This window comes from Esox lucius, chromosome 8, assembly GCF_011004845.1.
Source record: "Esox lucius isolate fEsoLuc1 chromosome 8, fEsoLuc1.pri, whole genome shotgun sequence".
In the NCBI taxonomy this organism is placed as follows: Eukaryota; Metazoa; Chordata; class Actinopteri; order Esociformes; family Esocidae; genus Esox; species Esox lucius.
The window spans coordinates 21759444-21785388 of NC_047576.1; the positions used below are offsets into that span (position 1 = coordinate 21759444).

Consider the following 25945-nt stretch of genomic DNA (forward strand, 5'->3'; position numbering starts at 1 on the left):
ATAGGATAATGTCTTAGATAGGATAATGCTCCCAAACGGCTTCTAGTAAAACAAAACAAGTCAGCCATTTATTGTGCTGCAGTAACAGTTCAAACTGCATTAATAGTTTGAAATACGTTCATCACACTTATCCCTCGTGACAGCCTAGTAGATGTTTTGGTCGTGGGGGTCGAGACAGACATAATACTTTCAGTTTGAAATAGTTGGTGGTGGAGAGGACCATGGAGATGCTGCTGGTGTGTAACTATAGCTCATACGGTGCCAGACCTACACCACTGCATGGAGGAGAGCATACACATACACAGATACATTTCACATCAGCTTCTACAGGTTCAGTGAAATACAGCGCTACCACTAGCCTAGTGGATAGAGAGGACACACACTTACACATTTGTTTCCTTCACTGATACATTTTCAGAAAAATAAGATGTGTACATTTACCTGTTCACTCTGGTAACTAACACAATCTTGGTCATTGTTCATTCTTAATATCAATACAGCAACAAGTTGTCAGGGTCAATATCTTAAACAAAAATAAATAAATTGACTACGACTGCTTCCACCCATATCATCCTAGCCTTAGCTAATATTTTATTCTACTGCTAGCATATTCCGAATACATGATTAAAATATACCACTGTGCATATGTAATATTTCCAATTCAGTTATTATTGTAAAGCAATACTATGAACAAAGCATTTTGGTGGTTTCTGTTTTATTTTGTCTGTAACAAATTATCATCATGACAAATCAGTCCAAATGTGATGCTTTCTCTGAATTCAACTATTTGTTCAGGGACAAACATTTGAGTTCAAATATCTAATACAATTAAACCATTATCGAATTTCCTTGCGCAGAAACACAGTTACAACCTCTATACAACTTCAGTAATATACATTAGTATGCTATCATTGTCTTTATAGCCGGCTTATCACAATAATACAATAATAAAGCATTAATACACAACAAAGCACTGAGATGCAGTGAAAGGGTCCGTTCTTGGACTTTAGGATATCAATGCATCATCCACACTACTGACAGCTATACCATCAAGCATGTTTATCTTTGGCCTACTATATATTTACAAATATACTTCCCACAGGGCAATATATGGTTAGCTCATGGTCAAGAAAGTGTCTGGAAAAAAATGAGAAAATGATACATGATACACAGAATGAAAAACATTATCAGAGGATTTGTTTTGGATCTCAGCCTATATCTGAACATAACCTAGAAAGATAATCATTCTAACTGACAATACAATGTGAGAAGTAAGGTACAGGGGCAAAGACTGCTGATAAGAGGATGGCCCCTGAGTGAAGTTGAATTTGTGTGTGACTGTAGCAAGCTTGCCATCAACACTAAGCCCTGGGCCATGAAGACTGGAGATGGTAGACAGGTAAATAACACATGCAAGGTTTCAGGGTTTACACCTAAGGCCTTCCAAGGTAATGGCGTTTCAGTTGCATAATCGCAACAGCTACTATAGCAACAGTCTTGTTGTACGGCAACTGTCCTTGTGTGCGGTAGATATCTTTCTGACCTGTTTTTCATCAACTCAGAAACCCTCCAACCAGCTCTCGCTCTCTTTCAACAGAGAAAAATCATAAACAGATGTTTAGTTTTTTGTACAGAACAGCTGTTAATTTCAACACTTTCAATACAACACAAAGATAGCTTAGAACAACTTGTAAAAAAAATTATAATCTTGAACCATTATTTCCTACATTTCACTTTCCAAAGACCCGTCTGAACTTACAGCTCACCCATAGTCATCCATCCATTCTGGTACCTGATTGGCCATAATCTGAACGTTATGGACCAAACACGGAGCAGCAGTAATGCAGCTTATCTCTGATCTGATTTGGACAGTGATTTAGTCAGAAATATTAATGACAGAGGATTACATGTGTCTCTAGGACAAACATTTGTAGTGTTATTGATTATATCCTCACACAAGGCTAACTGCCATTTTCTGAAATGACTACCGACTGAGACATTGAACACAATTCAAAACTACACAAATGAAGTTAAAAAATTGTATACAACTCTGTACAACTTTTCCCATGCAAAACAAAAAGCTGACCAATAACTCAATATATAAACTAGAAGCAGACCCAACTAACAAATATAAACAATACATAAACATTTCAATTGACAATATTAATATTAGAGACCTGTTGATGTACACACTGATGTCTCGGAGCGGTCTGACATACCTGGCATGCTCTGGAGTTGAGAGTACTGCCCTAGTTCTACAGTTGAAACAGGATTGAGTTATGGATGTTGTCTGGTTATGATTTATTTTCATCAATTGTACTCAAAGCCAAAAGATATGATTCTAAATATCCTTCTATATGGCACAACGTCAACAGATTCATAATAGCTGATAGTTAATGTAGACAAGATCATGTAAAAGTGAAACGTGTTGACCACCTAATAATTTCCCCTGGTGCCTGTAGTTAAAGTGTTGAGACTGAGATGAATAACCTTGCAAAAGACACAAACGTAAAATATAAAAATTCTAACAAATCCCCGAACTAAACACGGATGGTTGACCTAATGAAGACATCGATGAAACTGCATTCTTATTTACATTCAAGCAGTCTTCCCAAAGACAACTGAATTCATAGACATTACATGACGCCACATTTAATAAGGTGGGAACATCAAACTTTCTACTACAATTGGAAAATATTGAAAAGTGCCAAACTTGAATTGCTACATTTCACTTTGGCCTCTATCTGAATGGGATAGCCATTCATCATTTCTCCATCACTTGTTCTATGTACTGACGGATGCTTAATGCCACGTTGATGCAATTCATCCACCCATGTGTATATCTGTCAGTCTGTATGCTTGCAGGCCCTAAGCTTGGCTCTCCAGCAGCGCTCGGTAGATCTCCTGGAAGGATGGCCTCTCCTTGGTGTTCCTCCTCCAGCAGCTCAGCATGATCTTATAGACAGGGTCGGGACACAGCGCCGGCTGGGGCAGGTAAATCTACAACGTGGACCAGACCGTGAGCTATAATACAGGTGAAATGTCTACGGCTAATGACGGTGAATGTGAGCGAGCGGACTCACCTGTCGCTTCTGGTCCCTGAAGAACTCCCCAGTGTTCTCTATGACCTGCTCATCGGTCAGCTGGGAGTAAGGCTGCTCCTTGCAGAAGGTCAGGGTCTCCCACAGCGTCACCCCGAATGCCCACACGTCACTGGCTGTGGTGAATTTACCCTGGGAGGAGACAGAATAATGTTGGCTGCACCTTTTTGGCCTGGTAATGTACAGAAGAAATATGAAGCAAAAACGATCTTGAACAATAATAACAGTTCTGTGTTTCGACCACCGGGTGGGAGGACAGAGTCAAACCCCGCCCCTTCTGTCTAGCCGCCCTCCTGCCCTCCCGACCTCCCGCCCTCCCGCCCTCCCGCCCAGCCTCACCAGCAGTATGCTTTCCCAGGACATCCATCGTATTGGAAGGACAGCCCGGCCCTGGATGCGGTAGTAGTCCCCGCTGTACAGGTTCCTGCTCATTCCAAAGTCAGCGATCTTGATGGTGTAGTTCTTCCCCACCAGGCAGTTTCGTGTGGCCAGGTCCCTGTGGACGAAGTTCAGCGAGGATAGGTACCTCATCCCTGAAGCTATCTGAGTGGCCATGTAGCACAGATTACTGTAACTGGGGGGAGAGAGAGAGAGAGAGAAGGAGAGAGAGAAGGATGACTTATCATTGATAGCGGTTAAAACACATGGAGAAATGACAAAAAACACCCACACCTACACGCCAGCTCCCACCACGCTCCATCCCTCTTTCCTCACCTGACAGTGGGCGCGTTGCTGATGAGCGCTAGCTGGCCCTCAGGTTCGTGGCGACACAGGAACTGGTTGAGGTCTCCGTTCTCCATGTACTCTGTGATCATGCAGAGGGGGTCACTGCAGATGCACACGGCCAAAAGGCGGATAATGTTGGGGTCCTTCAGACGGGACATGATCTTAATCTCCTTCAGGAAGTCGTTCCTGATGATGCCACAGAGGGGGTCAGTGGTTAGCTGTCTGAGGGGTTACTGGGTGAAAGCGCCAGTTGATGGACAGGAATTTATCGTAAAACAGGCACATTTATCTTAAAACAGGCAAATGTGAACTGTTACTGAACAGTCATGCAGAACATGTCTGTGTGGGCGATACACTTCAGAAGAGCGTGTGCATTAATGACTCCACTCTCCATACCTGGCGTTTTTGTTAGCGTCTGCTCTGAGCATCTTGACAGCCACTAATTCTGGCTGGTTTTCAGTGATGTCAAAGGGGAAATCCTTGTTCATAAACTCCTGCATGCCCTCTGCCTCGCACAAATGAACCTGCAGGGTGATAAAACATGGAGACTGATCAACACTCTAGATCTAGTGGTCACCAGTGATGGTTCAGATGAACCACAAAGGACACAAAAGCTTTTTGTCCAGGCTAAATCACCAGATTCCTCTAATCAATGAACCTGATCAATGGGCATCAGGCATGAGTTTATTTCACGTGAATTAATAATTAATTGACTAATAAATCAAAACTTTCTGTCTGAAGTTCAGAGAGCACCGACCTCTCCAAACTGCCCCTCCCCTAGTTTCTCTTTGAAAGTGAGCAGTTTCCTGGGAAACTCTTCCACTGCCACGTCCTTCCCTGACAGGAGGTCCATGGTCAGAGCAGGGACCGCGTATGTGTTGCCACCGGTAACGCCCTGCAGGTTAACAATGTCTGCCTCTGCATAGTGAGGGACTCCGTCCTGGCCAACTGTTGCCGCGGGAGCTTTTGAAGCTGTTGCTGCCACTGCTGCGTTGGTCAAACCTGTAACCACAGAAAAGAGCTTAAAGGCAGATTTGGCGAAGCGGTGACCTTATCGGTTCACCTTATGCGGACAATCTTTCATTGTAACTCGACTCGCTCCTGTGTGATCTCAGCTTATGTGAAAACTCGGACCCGTGTGTCCGCTCTACTCACCGGCCTCCTCTGTGAACTCGGGCAGCTTGCGTATGAGTCGTGAAGGCTCTTGGTAGTCAGGCCCCAGGGGGAAGATACGCTCGTAGGTGGAGCTCGACTCCTGCTCGCTGGGCCCCGACGAGGAGGACGGGTTGTTGTGGGTGTAGGAGAACACCTCGCTCTGTGTTGACAGACTGGCCGTTAGTTCATCATCCAGCATCCGTCGCGAAGCCTAGAATCAAGGACGCTGGAGTGAGGAGATACACCTGACCGCGGAGTGACTCGGTCAAAACTGCAAGTGTGTGTGTGTGTGTGTGTGTGTGTGCAAGCGCGCGAATAGACGAGTTCACCCACCTTCTCCAGCATCTTCTGCCAGACCTGCCTCCACAGGATGATGACGATGATGGCGACGAGGATGAAGATGATAGCCACCAGGCATCCAATCAGAATTCTGGTGTTGCTGTCATCTACTTTGTGGGTGGGGTCATCCCCTGGCGGGGGGGATAAGGGAAGGCACCATGTCATTGACCCATTGAATCAAATCAGGAAGTGGGACCGTGCCGCAGCCATAGCTCACGGTTGACAAAAAAAGACAAACTATTTATTAAGAGAGGTAAAAAAAAACGTTTAGCAGCATGTTTTTGTGCACTGACCTGGTTGAGTGCTAGTGGGTGGGCCACCACCGGTTTTGGGAGGAGCCAGAGTCGTGTTATACATTGCTGTGTCTGGAAGAGCAGAGGCAGACAGAAATCAGACCGGATAAGACTCCACAGGTGTATATTCAAAGGGACTGAGCGGTGTTCTCTCTATAAACACAACATGAAAGTGACCAGGGCACGTGGTCACCTGACTGGAAGGTTATTTCGCTAAACATCATCCAGGTGTCGGCAAAGTAGAACTGGCACTTGATGGCGCTGGCCATGTGATTGGCCAGAGAGACCGTGACAAAGCGGGCGCTGGGATTGACGTCGTCCGGCGAGGGGCTGAAGGATAGGGGCTTGGCCTCCCAGTCAGCTTCAGAGCGGAAGTAACACATAACCTGGCGAAATGCCTTGACGTGCCTGGTGAACATGTTGTTACAGTGCACCTAAAGACACGCGAGAGAGAGACAAAGAAAAAGAGAAGTGAAAGAGAGCTAAGAAGGGGAAGTATGCTAGAACAGGTCATTAAAATCCTCCTGAGGAGAAAGCCTTCTGTTGAAATGTGTCAAAGGAGCTGGAAGACTTACTGCTGCACTGCCTCGCATTTGGAAGGAGCTGAACACCTGAAAAACCAGCTTCACTAACACACACTGTCAATTACGGCTCAGACAACGGCCCCTTACACGCGCACACGCACCTTCATTGTGGTGAAATTGCGCGCTCGGTCGAACTCAAACATGATCTCCACGTATCCACTGGAAAAGCTTTCATTGGTCCATCCCACGTAGTCGTAACCGGGCCACACGTTGTAGACGTGGCTTTGGGTGAAGTCATCCAGCCCACACATCCCGTCAGTCAGCTGGCCCAGGCCCTCGGTCATACTGGGAATGGACGGAGGACGGAGAGGTGAAGACACGAAGGCAGAGCTCGGCTCTTTACTCTTTAGCGTTGTCTTAGGGTGAACCAGAAATCTAGGGTGAACCAGGAGATCTGGCAACTTGTTAAAGGTTATCTGATTAACTTTGCCCGCCACACATGAATGAGTATTTTAATTTGATGTTTGATCGTTTTACAATGCACCACTCAAAGTCAATTGGGAAGGGTGAGGATAAGAAGGGCTACCCAACATCCACCACTAGGTGGTAGCGTCATCTCATCCACCCTCATTTACTTGGGAGTGCTAACACAACATGAGCCATTTTCTCTTCTCTGACTGTTTTAAACTTGTGAGCTGACAGGAATGCTAGATCCTCACATTTGTTACTAGCTTGTATAAACCAAAACATTTTAATTGCCTTAGAGAAGGTAATGTGATCTCAACAGCAATATCCGCAGTTTCGTGGTAACTACAACATACTGTAAGACACCATTTCATAGAAAGTTGTTGGAACTGGGGCATCAGTATATGACATACTACAGTATATATGACGTATATTGCAAATGTTTTTGGTTTTCTTTACAACTACTCATACAGTTACTTATAACAAGACATATCATGAAACTTGTATGTACAATTATTATTAAAGGATTCCAAAGGTAAAAAGCTGTATTCATTCAAATTCATAATTTACATCATTACTTATTTTATACTATCATTACTTATTTTATATACTATTATTAAAGAAAAAAAAAGATTTTTAGAAGACATTTGAGGCCATGCAGTGCCAATTTAGTAAGACTCACATAAAAATACATAAACTTGTATTCAACCGCTTCGAAGCTTCGTGTGTATGTAAGGGTTTTACTAGTCTATTTTTCATGGCTCTCTCCATTACTTTCTTTCATAAAGAAGAAGAACATTGCTCCAAGGCTGTCAGCTCAAGGGTAGACTAAAACCAATGAGCAGGCAAACTGGGAGGGAAAACTACCACAAGAATCTGTCCATATTAAGCAGTTAGTGAGGAGTTAAACCGGATTTGTTTCTTACACATTAAGTTGTTGACAGCATACTGAAATGTGTGACACAAGTAACATCCTGTCTTGGGGAACATCTTTAGGGAAATTTTTTTTATATTGGAGTTGTTGTGATGCTGTATAAACATTCATACTGGAGAAATAATACACAATACAACAGTATAGATGTACATCTGTGTGACTAAAATCAAAAACAGCAGAACTGACCACAGACATTTTTCATTTGGTCGGGCAAACGTCAATAAAAGCCACGTGGATTCTCAACGGCTTAATGAGCAACCAAAAAACACCTCGGGAAACAGTTGATTTCAGTTGCTTTTTAATAATGACTACTACAGGGACACGTTTTGGGCCAGTGTCATGGAGGATGTTATTCAGCACACAGTGACTCAAACACTAACACAAAACGGAAAGGAATTATACCCACATACGTGTTTACACGCTCAACTAGTGGAGTTTCAGTCCAAAGACACTGACTCAAACACTCCCACTCGTTCATGCTACTGAAGCCATATGTGGGTGTAATCGTTTGTCCGTGTTTGTGTGCGTGTTCCATAAACTCCCGCATATAACTGCACATAGAAGTTGTGTGTGCGTGTGTTTATATGTGTGTGTGTGTGTGGCAAAACCACAATGAGCCATGCTGTGTCTCCGTGCTGTTGTCTCTACGGCAACCGGGCAACCAAAAGGGCCAGCTCCGAACCACAGCTCAGAGTTTGGTGAAGAAGGACCAAAGAAGGAGGGGGACGTTGAATAAACAGAGAGGGAAGGAGATCAAGAGAAACGAGGAGAAGCGAGAGGCCTTGGGAGGACGAGGGGCGGCACCCACCTGAAGATGACGGCGCCGTCGTACACCGAGTCGTTGAGGTGAACAGACTCTCCCTCCAAACTCATCTGCTCTCCCACCGGGGCGTTGTAGGACACCAGACCGTCTGACGGAGAGAGACAGAGACCGCATTAGCCCGCCGAGCTAAAGCTCAGTCCACCTATGTTTCAGAGTGAAGCAATGCGCCTCTCGACCCTGTCCCGTCCCTGTCCCGTCCCTGTCCGTCCCTGTCCAGTCCCTGTCCCGTCCCTGTCCGTCCCTGTCCGTCCCTGTCCGTCCCTGTCCCGTCCCTGTCCGTCCCTGTCCCGTCCCTGTCCCGTCCCTGTCCCGTCCCTGTCTTACCGAGCCATTCACAGCCGTAGAGCTCCACCCTCATGCACACGTTCATAGAGTGGTCCGAGACGGGCATGAACCTGACGAAGCGGGCGATGATTGGAGGCTCCAGGTCCTTCAGCACAATGTCGTAGGCATTTCTGTTCCCCTCGATCACCTACAGCCATGTCACACACACACACAGATAATTCATCAAACCCTCTATCACCTACAGCCATGTCACACACACACACAGATAATTCATCAAACCCTCTATCACCTACAGCCATGTCTCACGCACACACAGATAATTCATCAAACCCTCTATCACCTACAGCCATGTCACACACACACACAGATAATTCATCAAACCCTCTATCACCTACAGCCATGTCACACACACACACAGATAATTCATCAAACCCTCTATCACCTACAGCCATGTCTCACGCACACACAGATAATTCATCAAACCCTCTATCACCTACAGCCATGTCACACACACACACACACACACACACACACAGATAATTCATCAAACCCTCTATCACCTACAGCCATGTCACACACACACACACACAGATAATTCATCAAACCTTTAAGCTTCCCTCTATCACCTGAAGCAATGTCCCAAATGCCTAATATCCCCATAATCAGTCAATTTCGCTCAGCACTTTCACATTCCTGTCCATCAATAGTCCACATTGCCCAGACTGGTTGGCTACCTGTTTGCCCTGCCTGTTCCTCCAGGAGATCCATCGGCTGCCGTCTCGGCTGTATTTGATCTTGTACATCTGGGCGAACTCGTTGCCGATGCCCCCAGCGTGTCGGCCCTGGGTACCCACCAGGGTGATGAAGTGGAGGGAGCGCAGGTCAATCTGGAGGAACTCCTTCAGACTATCTGGCTCCACTGTCTCGGGACACCACGCCCCGTCGCCCTCCTCAAAGTCCAGCCTGGGTGGGTACGGAGGCAAGAAAAGATCGATGAAAAAGGGGGAGAGAAAGAGAGGAAGGGAATGGAGAGGGGGGAGAGGGAGAGTAAGGGGTGGAGAATGAGAAAGAGAGAGAGAGAGAGAGGGGCAAGAGAAATCTGGGTGTGGTGTGTGGATCAGTTCATACAGTCTATTTAACAGAGACTGTTGTCCTAAATGAATGGAAAAGGGATCGTTAGGGGTTGAGCTGGCAAAGGCAATGAAAACACTGTTCTGTCCTGACATAGATTACACCACTGTCCTCTTTACACTCAGGCCACCCACCCTTCTCAACATGCAAGTGTACCCACAGACACCATCACTAGTTCTTTGTCTATTGTTTTTTCCAGGCTTAACTAGACATTTCCTTTAACACAGGAACTGATGTCCTGAAAACACACCAACACATGCACGCACACATACACACAAACAATGTGTGTGTGTACCTGTCTTGGATCCTCAGGATGGAGGAGTAGGTGTGTGTGTGTGTGTGTGTGTGTGTACAGTACCTTCCGTATCTAGCAGCTGTAGACTCAGACCATTGACTGGAGGCTGAGATGTCTTCATCTTGAATTTGCCCTCCTGACATCCCCAGAGGGTACCGACACACTCCTGCAACACAATACATCATTAACCACACACACACACACACACACGCACGCACGCACCAAATACAAATCTCACAAGCATTAGCTGGACAAGCCCTACGTGCTGTTAATGTAGTCCTCTAATGCTCTAAGGTGTTTGGCGGTACCCTCTACTGCTGGGGGTTTTGGGCTGTCAGGCAAACACAGGCTGGATTCACCTGGATTATCTGTTGAATCTCCATCGCCAGGGTCTTAAATGGGTTTGAATAGTTACCCTCTAAGCCTTTTCCAGCCTAGTCACACCAACCGCATTGTTGGCAGGTATGAACGATGGAGTTCAGACACACGAACAACCCCCTTACCTTCAATACAAACAACTTAATCTCCCTTTCTGTTAAAGCACCACAATTTGAAATCCTGCTGGGAACACAGGAGAAGGGAGGAGAGAGGGGAGGGAGGCGCAGAGGGAAGCGCAGAGAGAGGCGCAGAGGGAGGCAGTGAAATAGAACACAGGAGAGAGGGAGAGATAGGAAGAGGAAGGGAGGGGTGAGAGAGATAAGTACAGGAAGGCAGAGTGGTTGAGAGGGGTGAGAAAAAATTGAGAAAGGGAAGGGTGAGAGAGAGTAGAAGGGAGGGAGGGGTGAGACAGACTAGAGGAAGGGAAAGGTGAGAGAAAGTAAAGAAAGGGAGGGGTGAGAGAGTAGAAGGGAGGGGTGAGAGAGTAGAAGGGAAGGGTGAGAGAGTAGAAGGGAGGGGTGAGAGAGTAGAAGGGAGGGGTGAGAGTGTAGAAGGGAGGGGTGAGAGAGTAGAAGGGAAGGGTGAGAGAGTAGAAGGGAGGGGTGAGAGAGTAGAAGGGAGGGGTGAGAGTGTAGAAGGGAGGGGTGAGAGAGTAGAAGGGAGGGGTGAGAGAGTAGAAGGGAAGGGTGAGAGAGTAGAAGGGAGGGGTGAGAGAGTAGAAGGGAGTGGTGAGAGTGTAGAAGGGAGGAGTGAGAGAGTAGAAGGGAGGGAGGGGTGAGACAGACTAAAGGAAGGGAAAGGTGAGAGAAAGTAAAGAAAGGGAGGGGTGAGACAAAGCAGAGGAAGGGAAGGGTGAGAGAGTAGAAGGGAAGGGTGAGAGAGTAAAGGAGGGGAGGGATATGAGAGTAGGGGAGGGGTGAGAGAGACAGTGAGCAGTGCTGGAGGTCGTTCAGTCAGGGTGGGCACAAACACTCGCCCCCTCTCCCCAGCACTCAGAGTGTGGTGGCTTTATTGAAATAAAGAGCAGGGATCCGTTCAACCTCTCTTCCAGTGCAAACACAAGGGCTAGCGTGTAATCTGTGTGCGTGTCGGTCTTTTAGAGAATATCCCCTCCTCTCCTGTGTGGTCTTGGAGGCCTTTCCCCTGTAGCAGTGAGGTGCGATCAAAGTCAACAGTGGGCGTTTCAACATTTCATCGTGTCTCAGTGTTTCAGTGGGTTTCGGTGGGATAGTGGGTAACTACTGGTAACATTTAAGAGATGGTATAAATTTACTTATACAACCTTTTAGTGTTGTTTCTGGAAGTGAAAATAGAGGCAGGCCTGGTGTATGTACAATATTTATTGAGGTGTAAGGTTTATATAAAAACTGCTGGCTATATCGCCACTTCAACTTAAATTTTAGCAACTGCCTTCTCTGCGCAGTAGAAACGGACGCTAGCAATCAAAACCTGAAAAATCGAAACCAGTAGCTTAGCTTCTGAACATTTCACAAAAACCATCTTATAGTGGAGGTTAAGGGTCAGGTTTAGGGTCAGGGTTAGGTTTAGGGTCAGGTTTAGGGTCAGGGTCAGGGTTAGGGTCGGGGGAACAGGGGTCATTGATGTATGTATACTGTAATGTCAACAGTGGTATGTTGGCGTCAGGTTGGTCTGGGAGAGGAGGAGGAAGCGCAAGGACTCTCTTCAGCAAGGCCCCTTAGCTCAGGGCCGCCTGACACACAGGAAGACCTTTGTTATGCTGCCAGTAACAGCACACAGAACACTCAAGGCCCTTTCTGTCCTCCCTTCCTTCAGGATCCTTTCTTTCTTTCCCATTCCAAATGTTGGCTTAAAAGCCCAGATTAGAAAACCTTTCAGAGAGAGAGCCTTTCCAAAAACCGGCTGCTTTCTCTGCTCCTCCCTCTCTGCTCCTCCCTCTCTGCTCCTTTCCTCCCCCTTTGGTACTTCCGTTGTCATCATCTCCCCCAACACCTCTCACACTGCGACCGAAGGGAAAGAAATAATACGCATACAATACTTTCAGTCCATTAGTGGTCACTTTGGTAACAGAGTTGCAATCAAATGTGATGCATCTGCAATTTTTCCAATCATAATATCCGATTTGATTCATGAGTTGCATTTGGCAAATCTCATGGTTCTCTAGGCAGCTCGGTTACACCATTAGAGAGCAGTGAGCCAGACATCTAAAACATATTTATTAATAGCAGGACATTTGACTTGATCATTTCTCAGTTGATTAAAAGGTTGCATTTAATTTGAAATGTAAAATAATTGTAAAATAAACATATATATTTAATTAATGTCATATTTTGTTGTATTCTATTTATGGTCTATAGTGTTACCATGGTATTTCCCCACTGGTCTGTGTGTAAACAAGGAGGAACAATATTTACCATAGAGCTGGTTAGAAGGAGCAACATTTACCATAGAGGTGGTATGAAGGAACAATATTTACCATAGAGGTGGTAAGAAGGAACAATATTTACCATAGAGGTGGTAAGAAGGAACAACATTTACCATAGAGGTGGTAAGAAGGAACAACATTTACCATAGAGGTGGTAAGAAGGAACAACATTTATCATAGAGGTGGTAAGAAGGAACAACATTTACCATAGAGGTGGTAAGAAGGAACAACATTTACCATAGAGGTGGTATGAAGGAACAATATTTACCATAGAGGTGGTAAGAAGGAACAACATTTACCATAGAGGTGGTAAGAAGGAACAACATTTACCATAGAGGTGGTATGAAGGAGCAACATTTACCATAGAGGTGATTAGAAGATGCATGGACAGGGAGAAATAACAAGAGATAAGATAATGGGAGAGATAGAAAGAGTTGATGAGGGAGAGAGAGAATCAGAAAAAGAGATAAACAGAGAGTTACAGAGGTAGAGATAGAGAGTTGAAGAGGGACAGATAGAGTATGTATGACAGAAGGAGAGTATTTGAAAAATCACATCAATATTCACGTTCATTGAAATCATGGTAATTTTGCAGGACACAAATACAGAATGAAACTCTGAACAACATACTGTAATATGGGATTAAGTTAATGGTGAAAGAGAACTCCATCCATAATTATGTATTTTTCCATCTACAACACCCACACAGAACCAGCCGCTCAGACCATCGACAAAAAGAAGTTAGAGAAAAAGTTTATTTCCTGGGATAAATGGATGAAAGCCATTATCTGTGGCTGAGTGTGACCACATCCTAAGGCATGCAGAGGAGGAAAGGGCAGACTGAGAGACTGATAGAGAGTGAGAGAGTGATAAAGAGAGTGGTTAATTTAGTCTGCCCCTTCAGGGTGACCCATGGGTCAGACACACACATAGAATCTAATAATGTCACCTCAGAAAGAGTGGAGGAATTATAACCTGGTGTGGGGAGGGAGAAAGAAAACAATTAATGAGAGATGAGAGGTATAAAGAGCGAAAAAGAAACAGAGGCCAAGAGAGAAAGTTGGATGAACCCTCTACCAACAATACTGGCTCATGCACTCTACAGGTCACATTGATCCAGCTCCAAGTGGCTTCTTTCCCTCTCTCACCCGTTCTCTCTCTCTTCATGCCCCGGCCACTGAAAGGAAGGCTTGTTCCATAGTGTTTGCTGTCTAACCACAGGCTCCAAACACGCGCGCACACACACACACACACACGTACACACGTGCACAAGCACGCAGGAGTGTGCGTGTACCAAGGTAGGATCTTAATTAGTGCTAGCTTGCAATAGAGGTAAAATAATGATAATTATCAAGCAGCAACAGGAAACGTGAGTTAATATGTGGATAGTATTTCAGTGAAACCTTTGTAGGATTCCATCATTTCCCTTCTAAGAGAAATCAAATCAGAAATCAAAAAGGGAAATTACCAACTTCGGAAGCCTCTTAAAACATAATAGCTCTAAATGTTTTAAATGCTATTGCAACAGGGAGATCATATTAACATCCCGGACTCTTTTCCCTGTGGACAGTTGACATACGCATGCAGGAACATTCACAAAGACATACCTGTGCGCGCACGCAAACACTCACACATGCACACCAATCAGATCTGATGTTACTGTACATGTTGACCTGGCCATGTAGTTCTATGACTATTTTCCATTGTTTTTACTGTGACCTTTATCACTGTGGCTCACCACATCCTCACAACACGGGATGAGGTGACACACCTGTGCGTGCGTGTGTGTGTTTTGTGTGCGTGGATGTTTTTGTGTGCACCCAACTATCCCACTGGAGTCGACGGTTTTTCAAACATTCTCACAGCAGGAAAACGCATTGAAACAGGCTTGTATATTTAGAGCTGTTGTTGGCCGCTCGGAAGTGATGTAGTACAAGGTACCAATGCAACTGAACATGACCAAAGTTAAACGCGTGAAAGAAAATATTTGAAATCCCAAATATGCCACATTGTGGGGCATTTAAATCTAAAGCGAATGAGGGAGGAATCCTAATTATTTCCAGATTTAAGACCAGAGGAATCTGCTCAATAAGCTCCATGTTCGCGACTAGTCGCTCTACATTTTGCTATGAGTCTAGCTGACTCCATTAGAGGTCCCAGTTTATCACTCTGCTGCCTGGATGGAGAATACTAAAACTGAATGCAGGAAATATGCATTGCTGAATTTAGTAGCACTGAGATGCAGGGTGATGCCAACTTTCCCTTGTTTAAAATTCCAGAGCAGTGCAGTTCTACCATCTCTGTCTGTCTCACTTCCACTGTGAGTGGGCGACATGTTTCACTGCGGAGCGGGAGACATCAGGCTGAAGTGTAGATAGTAGATACATGGAGGAGTAAATGGGGACTGAAAGGCCAGAGTGAGGTAGAGAAACAGGTTGGAATAAAACTACTCCTGTATATACTAAATTACATTTTGTGCATTATTACCCTGAAGAGACTGGGGATTAGACTGGACTATGTATGGTATAAAAAGAGACTGGGGATTAGACTGGACTATGTATGGTGTAAAGAGAGAACTGGGATTAGACTGGACTATGTACGGTATAAAGAGAGACTTGGGATTAGACTGGACTATGTATGGTATAAAGAGAGAACTGGGATTAGACTGGACTATGTATGGTATAAAGAGAGATTTAGGATTAGACTGGACTATGTATGGTATAAAAAGAGACTGGGGATTAGACTGGACTCTGTATGGTGTAAAGAGAGAACTGGGATTAGACTGGACTATGTATGGTATAAAGAGAGACTTGGGATTAGACTGGACTATGTATGGTGTACAGAGAGACTGGGGATTAGACTGGACTATATATGGTGCATTATAGATAGATCTAAATGTATCATAGACTACATCTGCATGTTCTGTGTACATCTACTGAAGCAAAGATGTAAAGAAGCCTGAAAACAACCACAGCACCCACCACTTCCATGCTCTGTTCCTCGGGGGAGAACACCCTCTTCTTAAAACAACGTTCTCTGTCTCTGTGCCAGGATACAAACATGTAAGCATTGTGTGGTGTAGAATACTCAAATGAATGGAGAATGGTGTGTCCAGTGTGTTTGTTTGTGTGCTTGATTGGTTCACTCTACTGATAAAGACGTTAAAGGTTTGATGTACTGTATGTTCCTGAAAGTAAATGAAAATGGACGTTTAACTGCACCAAGCCACATAAACAAAAAAACTTTACAGCATATGCAAAATAGCCTGTGTTTACTCTGAAGAGCCCTGGACGAGTTAGTGAGAAAAGTTTGGTTGGGTTCGTAGCTTGGCTGGAATTAAAAAGCGCTGTTAATGTGAAGGACTGAATGTACAATTATGTCCGTCTCCCTGAGCAGGCTGCCACGCCACAGCTATAAAATACCTCCACATGCACACTCCTAAATATGTTGGTCCTGTGCCCAGCTCTTTTATTACATTACACAGTAAAACATATATTTAATAGGAGCAGCTCTATGAAATGGTTACATATGCAACAGTAAAAGTTATTGCGTTTGTTGGTCTGATTTGCTGGCTGCTGCCCTGGCGTCCAGTGATCCCAGTCTGTTCTCGGCTCGTCTCATTTACATCACACGTTGCCTGAGCGACCCATCTGTTTTTAAGCAGTAGTAACAGTGGAGGGATAGTATTTCACAACACTGATTTACCAGGATTATTTTGGGTGCATCCTAAAATACAACATTTCTATTTGGTCAAAAGGAGCTGCAAAAAAAATCTGCCGCCTCTTCTCCTCCACTGGTCTCAAACAAACAATGGCAGACAGGGAGAAGCAAAATCCCACAGTCATTTCCTGGTGTCTGCTATTCTACACAGTTCAATCCGTTTCTGCTCAAGTGGACCAGAAGTGAAAATGAGTATAGGTAGCAAATGAGCTATAAGGGGAGATTTGGTTTGAATGTTGTTGCTGAAATCCAGGTGACTTCTGAAAGGCAGAAGCCATTTATGAATATATGTGCCTTGTACAATTGCATAATTACAGATCTTTGACTTAGCTGAGTGATTAGAACCAGAAATCTTTTGGTTACTGGTCCCACCGTCTAACCTCTGCTGCCTGTTCCCATACGGAGAACAATGGAGTGAACCATTGACATCATACCAGTCACCCGTAAGTCAAAGAGACTTACCACACTAAAAATTCCAGAGTTGGTCCATGTGGAACCATAATGATTCAATGAACTCAATGAGCTATTTAATGGTTCTTTGTCGTTAACTAAAGGTTAAGCTCTTAGTACTCTCTTTTCGTGCAGCCAAGAGTTTCATTCCAGTTTAGAGAATGTTTTATGTTATGCCATTACATTTTATATATGATTAGGACCAGATATGGTGTCTTGTGAAAGAGTCACATATGGCCTTGTGTCAACTGAGAACAGGTGAAATGGTTCTCTATTATTTAAATCAGGGAACCTTGTTAATTAACAACAAAAACAGCTATGGAATTTTCTCCCAAAAATTATGGCAGACAATAATATAAGACAAATGTATCGTTCTCAAAACAATTTGATTAAAAAAAATGTCTTTATAAACTATAATGAATATACCCAAAATTATGTATCACATATTTTCCTAGTCAATGCATGGTCAATATCACAATTTAGCATACTGTTACATCATAGCTATCAAAATGCCTTGCCTGTGAAAAAGTTACATTGCCTCATCCAAATTACTTCCATACCAGACATTTAACTTCAACCCCACTTTATGCCAGTGATTCCCATTAACCTACAAGTGCTACAGGTAACTGACCCCTGACTCCACCTGTCACTTTGTTCAACCTTACACTAAAATGTGTCTTTATATTACCAAATACTGAATATAATATGATAAATATTATTTTCAAATGACTGGTTCATCACAGAGATGTTGTCTAAATGTTTATGGCTACAATCAATGCTGCTCTACTTCCTGAAAAAAATGGTTCAGTGGAGTGTGAGCCCTACAGAACGTTCATAACAATGTGATATTGACAGGTCCCTACAATTATCTAGACTTGTGTTTTGGAATATCAGTTCAAATTCTGCAACGCATTCCTGTCCTTCAAAATGCAGGCAGGAATTTCAGCTAGAATTAACTGTTAATACTTCCACTGATGACAGCAAATCCAGTAAGGTCCTCATCAAAATCAATATTAACACTCAAATTCTTTACCAGTTTTACTTGTTTCTATGGCTATGGTTAGCTACAGTAGTTCCCTTTGCTAATCAACGTTCCCGGTGTTGGCATGAAACGATGCTGGCATTAAATGATTCAGCTGAGTAACATAGTGGACTGTATCACAAGTGATACCAACAAACATTAATTTCCGAGACGCGAATCTTGGGAGTTGTAGGAATTGACGCAAACAGGTAATTAGGAAAATCACAATTTTTTTGGGGTGAATGTATCAACCACGCACCGGTGAAAATAAATCACCGGATAAAGCAGGTGATGTTTTACTTTGACGATTCTTTATCGACCCATAAGAATGTGTCACTGTGCATAATACAGATTCCATTGATATCCTAGCATGACTCAATCAAAAAAAAAATACAAAAAATATTTTTAAAAGGCTACAAAACTCACCTGGATTGACCTGAGAGGTGACATCTCTTAACAGGTAGAGTAGGATGAGCAGCGGGAAGTTTGTGTCCCACAGGCGCTTCATCCCAAACGCCACACACACTCTCACTCACGGAGAGGCTCTTCAAACCTGAGATCAATGAAGAAGCGAAAGGTGTCAGAATGGGTCACGTGAGTGGAGGTATTTGGACCGCGTTGGATCCCATGTTTAGACCATTGCACTTTTTCTCTGGGAAACCAAACATCTGAGGGGCTCTATGGGAAAGCAGTAGCTTCTCTTGGAGGAATGGTTTTAATATGCTCAATAAAGACTATAATTGCTGTCTGAAAGCGGAATTTCCATTCATTCGTGAACATGAAAAAAAGGGCGAAGGCCTTAATCAAAATCAGAAGGATCGTTTTTTACATTTTTCTTTACGTAAGTAGCCAGCTTGTAGGAATAACATTTACATAAAATGGTATGAATTAATCTAAACTGTTTGTGTTAGTGAGCGTTCTAGATTTGACAGAGAGATTGATCTTAAACAGAGTAGAGGGTGAGAGAGAAAGTGAGAGGGGCTGGAACACACACAACTTCTGATACTGAGCAATGGTGAGATGTTCAGCACAGGTGGTATCTTCAACAGCCCCTGGTCAAACCACTTCTAACTTTCCACAGAATCCTAAAAAGAGTTGAGAGTGATTTGCTCTGGTAACACGTGGTTGTCTGGCCTCCCACTCACCTAATGGGCCAATAAAAGGTGTGTGGAGGAGGGAATGGGTCCATATGGAAACTCTCTTCTATGGTTCTAACTGCATGTTGCATCATCCCAGTCAGTGTTAGCATGTAGCGGTTCCCCAGTGTTAACAGCTTCTTATGTAACAAACACCACGCCCCATTAAAAGTGTACAGGGAATAAAATGGTCATGTTCATTTATTACTGGGATGACGGGAGCTTATATAAAAGGAAACAGAAAGTGTAAACTTCCCCCGAATGTATTCAGTAATAGTTGGACATTCCAGAGTAACATGGAACAATTTCTAAAGGCAATACCCTGAACGTTTGTAAATACCATGCATTTGCACAGGGTTTTGGTAACTTTTGTGAAGACAAGATGGCAGTAAACATGGATAAAGTATTCACAGGATGGGGAGTACAGGTCAAAACTAGAGACAGATCACAAAGCCCACAGGTTCCCTGGTCTTCATCCTTGGCAAAAACGTGTATTTGTGCGTGTGATTTTTCTGTCTGTTCATCCCTGTCCATGAAACATTTTCATTGCTGTAGGAGTGGCTGATAGGTCAACATGACAATATCCAGCCATACAGTGCTCCTCACAAGCACAGACTTTAACAATGATTTTAACACACAGCTTCAACATACACCTTAACATAGATCTTTAACATAGACCCTTAACACAGACCTCAAGTTGGACCTTAAAAAGGACCTTAACACAGACCTTAACATAGTCCTTAACACAGACCATAGTGAGACATTTACATAGTTAAGAATGATTGTCAAATTTGAAGCTTTATATAATGGCTAAAGCAGGGTCTTCTATGTTTCTGGGTATTTTCTGGCTGTGGAAAACATTCCAATGTATTGATTTTGATTAGCTTCCCAACGCTCTCTGTGCTTCTGACAAGATGGCCCTCCGAAGACACCTGAATTCTCAGAGCTTCAAATCTTCAGTTCCTACAAAACCATAAATTTACAACATTTCAAGGTGAAGAACACAAGATACACAGCTTTCTAGAAGATTTCAATCAAGCAACTATTCAGGTTATGATTTGGAATTTGAATATTGTACATTCTCTCCCAAATGCAATAACCTCAATCTTATAACATGGATGTTACCAGCTAGTCACCAAATCCAACAACTGCAAAACTTCATTGCAGTCCTTTGCTAACATTCATCAACCTCTGAAAGCCTGACAATTTGCACTCTTCATTGTAATACATTAAGTTCTAGTTCTTGTAGTATCAGATTACAACCATATCAAACCGAGACACTGGTCTAATATATATATGCAAGGGCTATATAGGGGCTAACGCTGGGCTTAAACAGTTAATGAAACACAAACAGTTGGTGCCCCATGTTGTGTGTTTGGGAGGGAGAAATGTATTTACCATGTGGCGAGTGAGAGAAGCTCTCTTAAAAAGCCTGGCCGTAGAGTTAGAACGAAAACTAAATTATTTTCCATTTTCTAAGGTCCTGTTGTGTGGAAATACTCTTCAAATCTGTCCTTCTATTTTCCATTCCTTGAGGTGAACAGTGATGTTTATGTGATTGTGTAACAGAGGTTAAACACACACACACACCTTTCGATCCCCTTCTCTCCCAGTTCCAGCTGTATTTTCCACTGTTGCCGTGTGGCTGCACGAAAGAAAAATGTGACCATTCACACAATCATCCTAAAATCTCATTGGAAACAAGGTGGTGTTTTTTGTCTTACAGTAACCAAATACTATGCTATTACATTCGGTTCTGTAACGCAGAATGCTATCATTATGTGCTCTGACAGACAGTGATTTAGGTTTGATCTAACTTTGGTAAACAAGCACCATTTTAGCAGAGAAGCCAGTTCTCTCCTAGTAGCAGTCAGTAGATGAACCCAAAGTGAAGGTTGAGGATGTCAAGCCCCCAGGGCGAGGGATCCAGGAGGCGGATCCACAGCCTGACTCTCAGTCCAGGCAGGTATCTGAAAGGAGTGTGGGGTTGTTGTTCCATAACAGGGCTTTGCTATAGAAACATCAGAGCAGATTCTGAAACACACGCAGACAGGATACAGGCTTATAGACTCATAGTCTCGCATTCACAATCGTGGAAAACTTCTGCTCTTTCTCATTTCATAACAGCGCACATCCACTCTAATGTATTGGTGCAAAATTCTCCAGTGCCCTTTTCACTCCGAAAAAGGCGAGATTCAAATGGCTATTTCTTGGTGAATGTTTTCGCAATATCGATAAATGTTTTCTGGCATATTAGGGGCTGAGATTGCGCTTCCAGTTCCAGTATGATTATCGTTGGGTAACACATTGATTCTGATGCAGCGTTTCCTACAGAACATACAGCTGAAGTCCAATAACAGTACAGAGTTACTGGCCCAGTCTCACTGACAATGAGTCAGGACCGAAGAAAGATAGGGGAGGAGGGAGAAAAAGGGGGGGGGGGGGAGTATGAGGAAAAGAGCAAAGATAAGACAGCCAACTGCCCAAGACTATTCTGTCACAGATGATAAATACATCAGCCCCCAACTACTCAGCAGGACCAGGCCAGACAACAGTATTCATTACCCCAGCCTTCCAGTGTCCAACTAACATTCCTCCAGACATTCATTGGGTAATTAGGTCTGAGGTGATCTTAGTGTGTATATTACAAATATACCATGACTAAGATCACTTACACACAACTCAACAATAATGCCTGGACAGTACAGCCCTTAGGCGTGGTATTATGGCCATGTACCCCCCCCCCCCAGGTGCTTTATTGCTATTATAAACTGGTAAACATAATTAAAGTAGTTTTTTTTCACCACACCCGAAGTAAATACTCCGATATAGCACGGCTTTCAGCCATTCAACGCTTGACCTATAATTCATAATGCAGCTATACCAGGACATGTCAATAACGGCATCCTTTTATATAGGAGAGATCTGTTTGGTCTTCTGGTCTGAGGTACATGTAACTCTCTTCTGCTGTATAAGCGTGACTCCTTGGTAAACTTGTGTTTGTTTGACTTTCTCAGGAGGGCAGAAAGTAACGGTTCATCACCAAGCACCCACAAGCCAATGGTCCTCAGGAGGCCATCCAACACAAACAGAGGGCAAGCCAGGAAGGAGACTGCGGAGAGACTGGGGAGAGAGGAGCTGGGCGGAGTGGAGCCGGGGGTGTCGCAGGAGTAGAAGGAGACAGGGAGTGACATGAGGGAGATAGGATGGCGCAGGGGGAGTTCGGGGCCCTCACTGGCCTGTTATAGGAGGTTGTAACGGGGGCAGAACGGACAGAACAGGGCCTGTGTCCTGTCACACTGTCCCTCACATTCCCTTTCACACTTCTCTGACACGGCCTGTTGCTAGAGGTCTACTGTAGGGTGCCTGTGTGTGTGTGTGTGTGCTTGTGTGCGTACAATACATGCCCTATGGGAGAGATGGGGCCTACTTCAGGGCTAATTTGCCTCAGGAATGGGTTTCATCCACTCCCACGTCTCTTGCAGGAATCCACCCAGGCTTAAGAGTACCACCGGCTCCCGACGCCAACCTTACACATGGCTCTGCCGGACCCGTACGTAACTCTGGCTAATGTGCCTGTGCAGTCCAAGTGATTCTGCCAACATCTGATGAATCCAATGACATTGACAGTGCTCAGCAGAACTGGAGCACGCGGGGGAAAGGATGTCAGGGATTGTTATTGATCTAGGCGAGTGAATGGCCCCCCGCTTTAGTCCAGCGCCGCCTGTCGCTCATTAACGCTGTCAAACAAACTCACGTCAATGAGTGAGGCTCAACGTAAATGCTTGATCCAGTTACTCTGCTCAGGGGGAACCCAACCTCCGCTTCCACCATGTGTGCATTCAGACAAAGCCGGGAGCCACAGAGCACGTCTGCCGGATCGTTCCAAAGTCAAACAGTCAACAGAGAACATCAGATGGGAGTCGGCTCAGATGAACGTCACCTTAACGATAACAAACAAACTTCAGACAGGGAGCTCTCAATGCTTTCACAAGGGCTTCAAAGAAAAAGAATCAGCTTGAACTTGAGATAAATCAAACAAAGCACTACATTTGAATGTTTCTGATTGACAAAGATCCTGAGGTTTGGAGGTCAAATCACTAAGAGTTGTCAGAGAGACAAAGAGGGAGAGACAGAAAGAGAGACCACAATGTTTTTAGAAAAAGGCAAAGCATCTGCCAGGTCAAATCCAATCTAGATCCAAAGAATCAGAGCAGACATACTAGGGCATGTGTGTGTGTGTGTGTGTGTGTGTGATAAGTGGTACAGCTGTGGTAGAGAGAAAGGTGATACAATATAAATTGTACATTAATCTTAACTAGTCCTATTCAAACCCAGCTCTTGTGCTCTCAGACTAATATATTTGGAAACTGTCAAATGGAGAGACTCAAACTAAAACTTTTCAAATGTACTTTTCTAACACACAGAAAGGTCTACTCACCCTGTATAAAAAATGCACACAACCCTCATCAATGCACTCTTTGTTAAGGTGACACATCTGGTAATTAAAGAGTCAGACACGTGGGAGTGTTCACTGCTCCTGGAGACTAGGCTGATGGATAGTCTGCTGTAACTGAAGTCTGTCTTACTGAAAGACTGTCCCTCCCACCCTCGCAGACACACACACACACACACACTTAAACCACAAGTTTTGGTCACCAGGTTGTGGTCACTAACATTGCTCCTACAAGCCTATTCAGACTACATCAATTGCCGTGAAAACAATTTAAATTAAATAACATTAACATAAAATGTACACACTATTTTTGATTCACTTTCGCTGTTCCCAAAGGTGTAAACCACTGACCTGGATGGAGTGTAAACTCACTGACAATGTTGTTTACCTGAATACCGACACGACACGCTGTCCAACAAGGGCTGTGGCTGGTAATAAGATTTCATGTCCAGAGTGAGCTGTTTTTAGTTGCTTACCAAATATAGTTTATTTCTGATGCTGTTTATGGAGCTGGAAGGACTTTCAAAACTTCCTATGACAGCGCTCCCTCCACTCCACCAGACACTGAGAATCAGTAAAAAAAAAGAATATCCCACAATACCTCGGAAGGTGATTTTCATCGGTTTACACTGTAAAAAATGTCCAGTACAAATCAGCCATTTAGTCCCTTTCATCTAAATAAATTGGAGTGTGAAAACCTAATCCGTCTCCACCCTCCCTTCCAGTTTTCTCCCATGGTTGAGTGGTTTAAAGACTGTCCTGGATTGGTTCTTTAATAGCACCCCATTAGTTTCCTTGCAAGGCACTTTAGAAAAAAATATTGTAATTGAAATGTATTCAATCAGATGGAACACAATCATTCCACCAAAACACTGCTAGGAAATAAAACTCAGGAATGTTTGCACTTCTTGTGAATGTTGTAATTTGAAGATACAAACAGAAAAGCTCTCGCTATCATCATTCTCAGTGATTAGGGGTGGATTTCACAGATTAAGCCGAGGATAGGACTGAAAAGCCATATCTGGGTTCGCAAAACAGACACTATGTGTTGTAACTCCAAATGTGTGTAAAGCAATGTGAAGTTGTACATGGCCACACTGCAGATCAGTAGAAATGTCTTCAAGTCTTTCATTTTTCACTTCATTTATGACAGCATGGCAGTAAAGAAGCATAGAGGAACAGTTTTGATAGCCACCTGTTCCAGTTTATTTTATTAAGTTGTGGTCTGCTGTTAATAAATCAGAATTTTGTGCACGTGCAAGTGTGTTTGCTTGACAGTCACCTCATCTAGTTTATTGTATTAACTTACAGCTGTTCATGAAACGAAAGACTGGACCGTTGCCTCTACTGCTGGGGAAAAGTATTTCCTCAGAAACTATTGGTTTCCCCAGGCTCCGGACAGGAAGCGGCCAATGACAGATACTCCCGTCAGAAACCACAGACTACGCTTTCTGAGGCTTGAACTGGGATCTTTTTATTCAGCTCCAGATATCACTAACAGGCTCCACTGAACAGACAACTTTATGTTGGGCGGTGTGTATACAGATGTGAACCTGGACTGGGACGTTACACATTTGCTACACAGATAAAACCATGCAGAGACCAATGAGAACAAGGTCAGACTAAGGGCTTGGTCACATTACGCCAAATTTCCCGAAACATATTAAACAAGACTTGATTAAAAACCTGCAGGTATTGATAGCACGAGACGCCACCTCCAGAGGTAGCATGCGCCGCATTTTCGATTCCCCCGGAGAATTGCAAGGGTGAGGACAATTCTGCATCAAATTTCCATGCAGTGCGCACGCATGCCGTTTGATTTTCACACGATTAACAGCCACTATCCTTGTGGTACATCTCGAACGTGCTAGTGTAAATTCAATCACTACAGAAATGATTATGCAAGCTAAGTCTACGTACCATTTTATTCGCTCTCTCTTAACCTAAAAGAAGCCCTATGAAGGGAGAGACTATACAGTATGCCCATCTACCCAGGGAGACAGGCAGACATTTTTGTAATGACCCCTGATCCCGCAATCCTCCAAAACTCTCATGTTGCAACAGTAAACTGGATAGAATGTAGACAGCGAGGTTTTGTGTGTGTGTGGAAACAATCAGCTTTTCTTGGAAAGACTTCCTCTCCGTCCCCCAGTCCTGTTCTGCTCCCACAGAGGGTGGATGGCCCTTGCACCCTGGGAGAACGGTCAGAGTAAACACACCAAGGTTTAGCTGAGTTGGCTCCAATTCACCCCCGGCTCCTTAAACAGCCTTCCCTACCTGCTACGATACTGGCCAGCCTGTTCAGCCGT

General features: G+C 43.9%; 1 protein-coding gene across 3 annotated transcripts in view; it reads right to left on the reverse strand.

The window, feature by feature from the left end:
• Positions 1–707: 707 nt before the first annotated feature.
• Positions 708–25945, reverse strand: part of ddr2a (discoidin domain receptor tyrosine kinase 2a) — a 36338-nt gene continuing 11100 nt past the window's right edge. Inside the window, exons 2-17 of one of the 3 annotated variants that reach the window (XM_020049091.2) lie at positions 18471–18597; positions 10135–10237; positions 9380–9608; positions 8685–8832; positions 8346–8448; positions 6300–6483; positions 5808–6048; positions 5615–5686; positions 5316–5452; positions 4983–5142; positions 4585–4829; positions 4224–4351; positions 3816–4013; positions 3441–3675; positions 3084–3233; positions 708–3000 (exon numbers count right to left, since the gene is read on the reverse strand). In XM_020049091.2, coding sequence (XP_019904650.1) covers positions 2869–3000; positions 3084–3233; positions 3441–3675; positions 3816–4013; positions 4224–4351; positions 4585–4829; positions 4983–5142; positions 5316–5452; positions 5615–5686; positions 5808–6048; positions 6300–6483; positions 8346–8448; positions 8685–8832; positions 9380–9608; positions 10135–10237; positions 18471–18552 — 2547 coding nt within the window. In that variant the 5' untranslated portion in view covers positions 18553–18597 and the 3' untranslated portion in view covers positions 708–2868. Of the gene's footprint in view, positions 3001–3083; positions 3234–3440; positions 3676–3815; positions 4014–4223; positions 4352–4584; positions 4830–4982; positions 5194–5315; positions 5453–5614; positions 5687–5807; positions 6049–6299; positions 6484–8345; positions 8449–8684; positions 8833–9379; positions 9609–10134; positions 10238–18470; positions 18598–25945 lie in introns of all 3 variants that reach the window. The other 2 variants (XM_010872283.3, XM_010872281.3) reach the window with 2 other exon arrangements.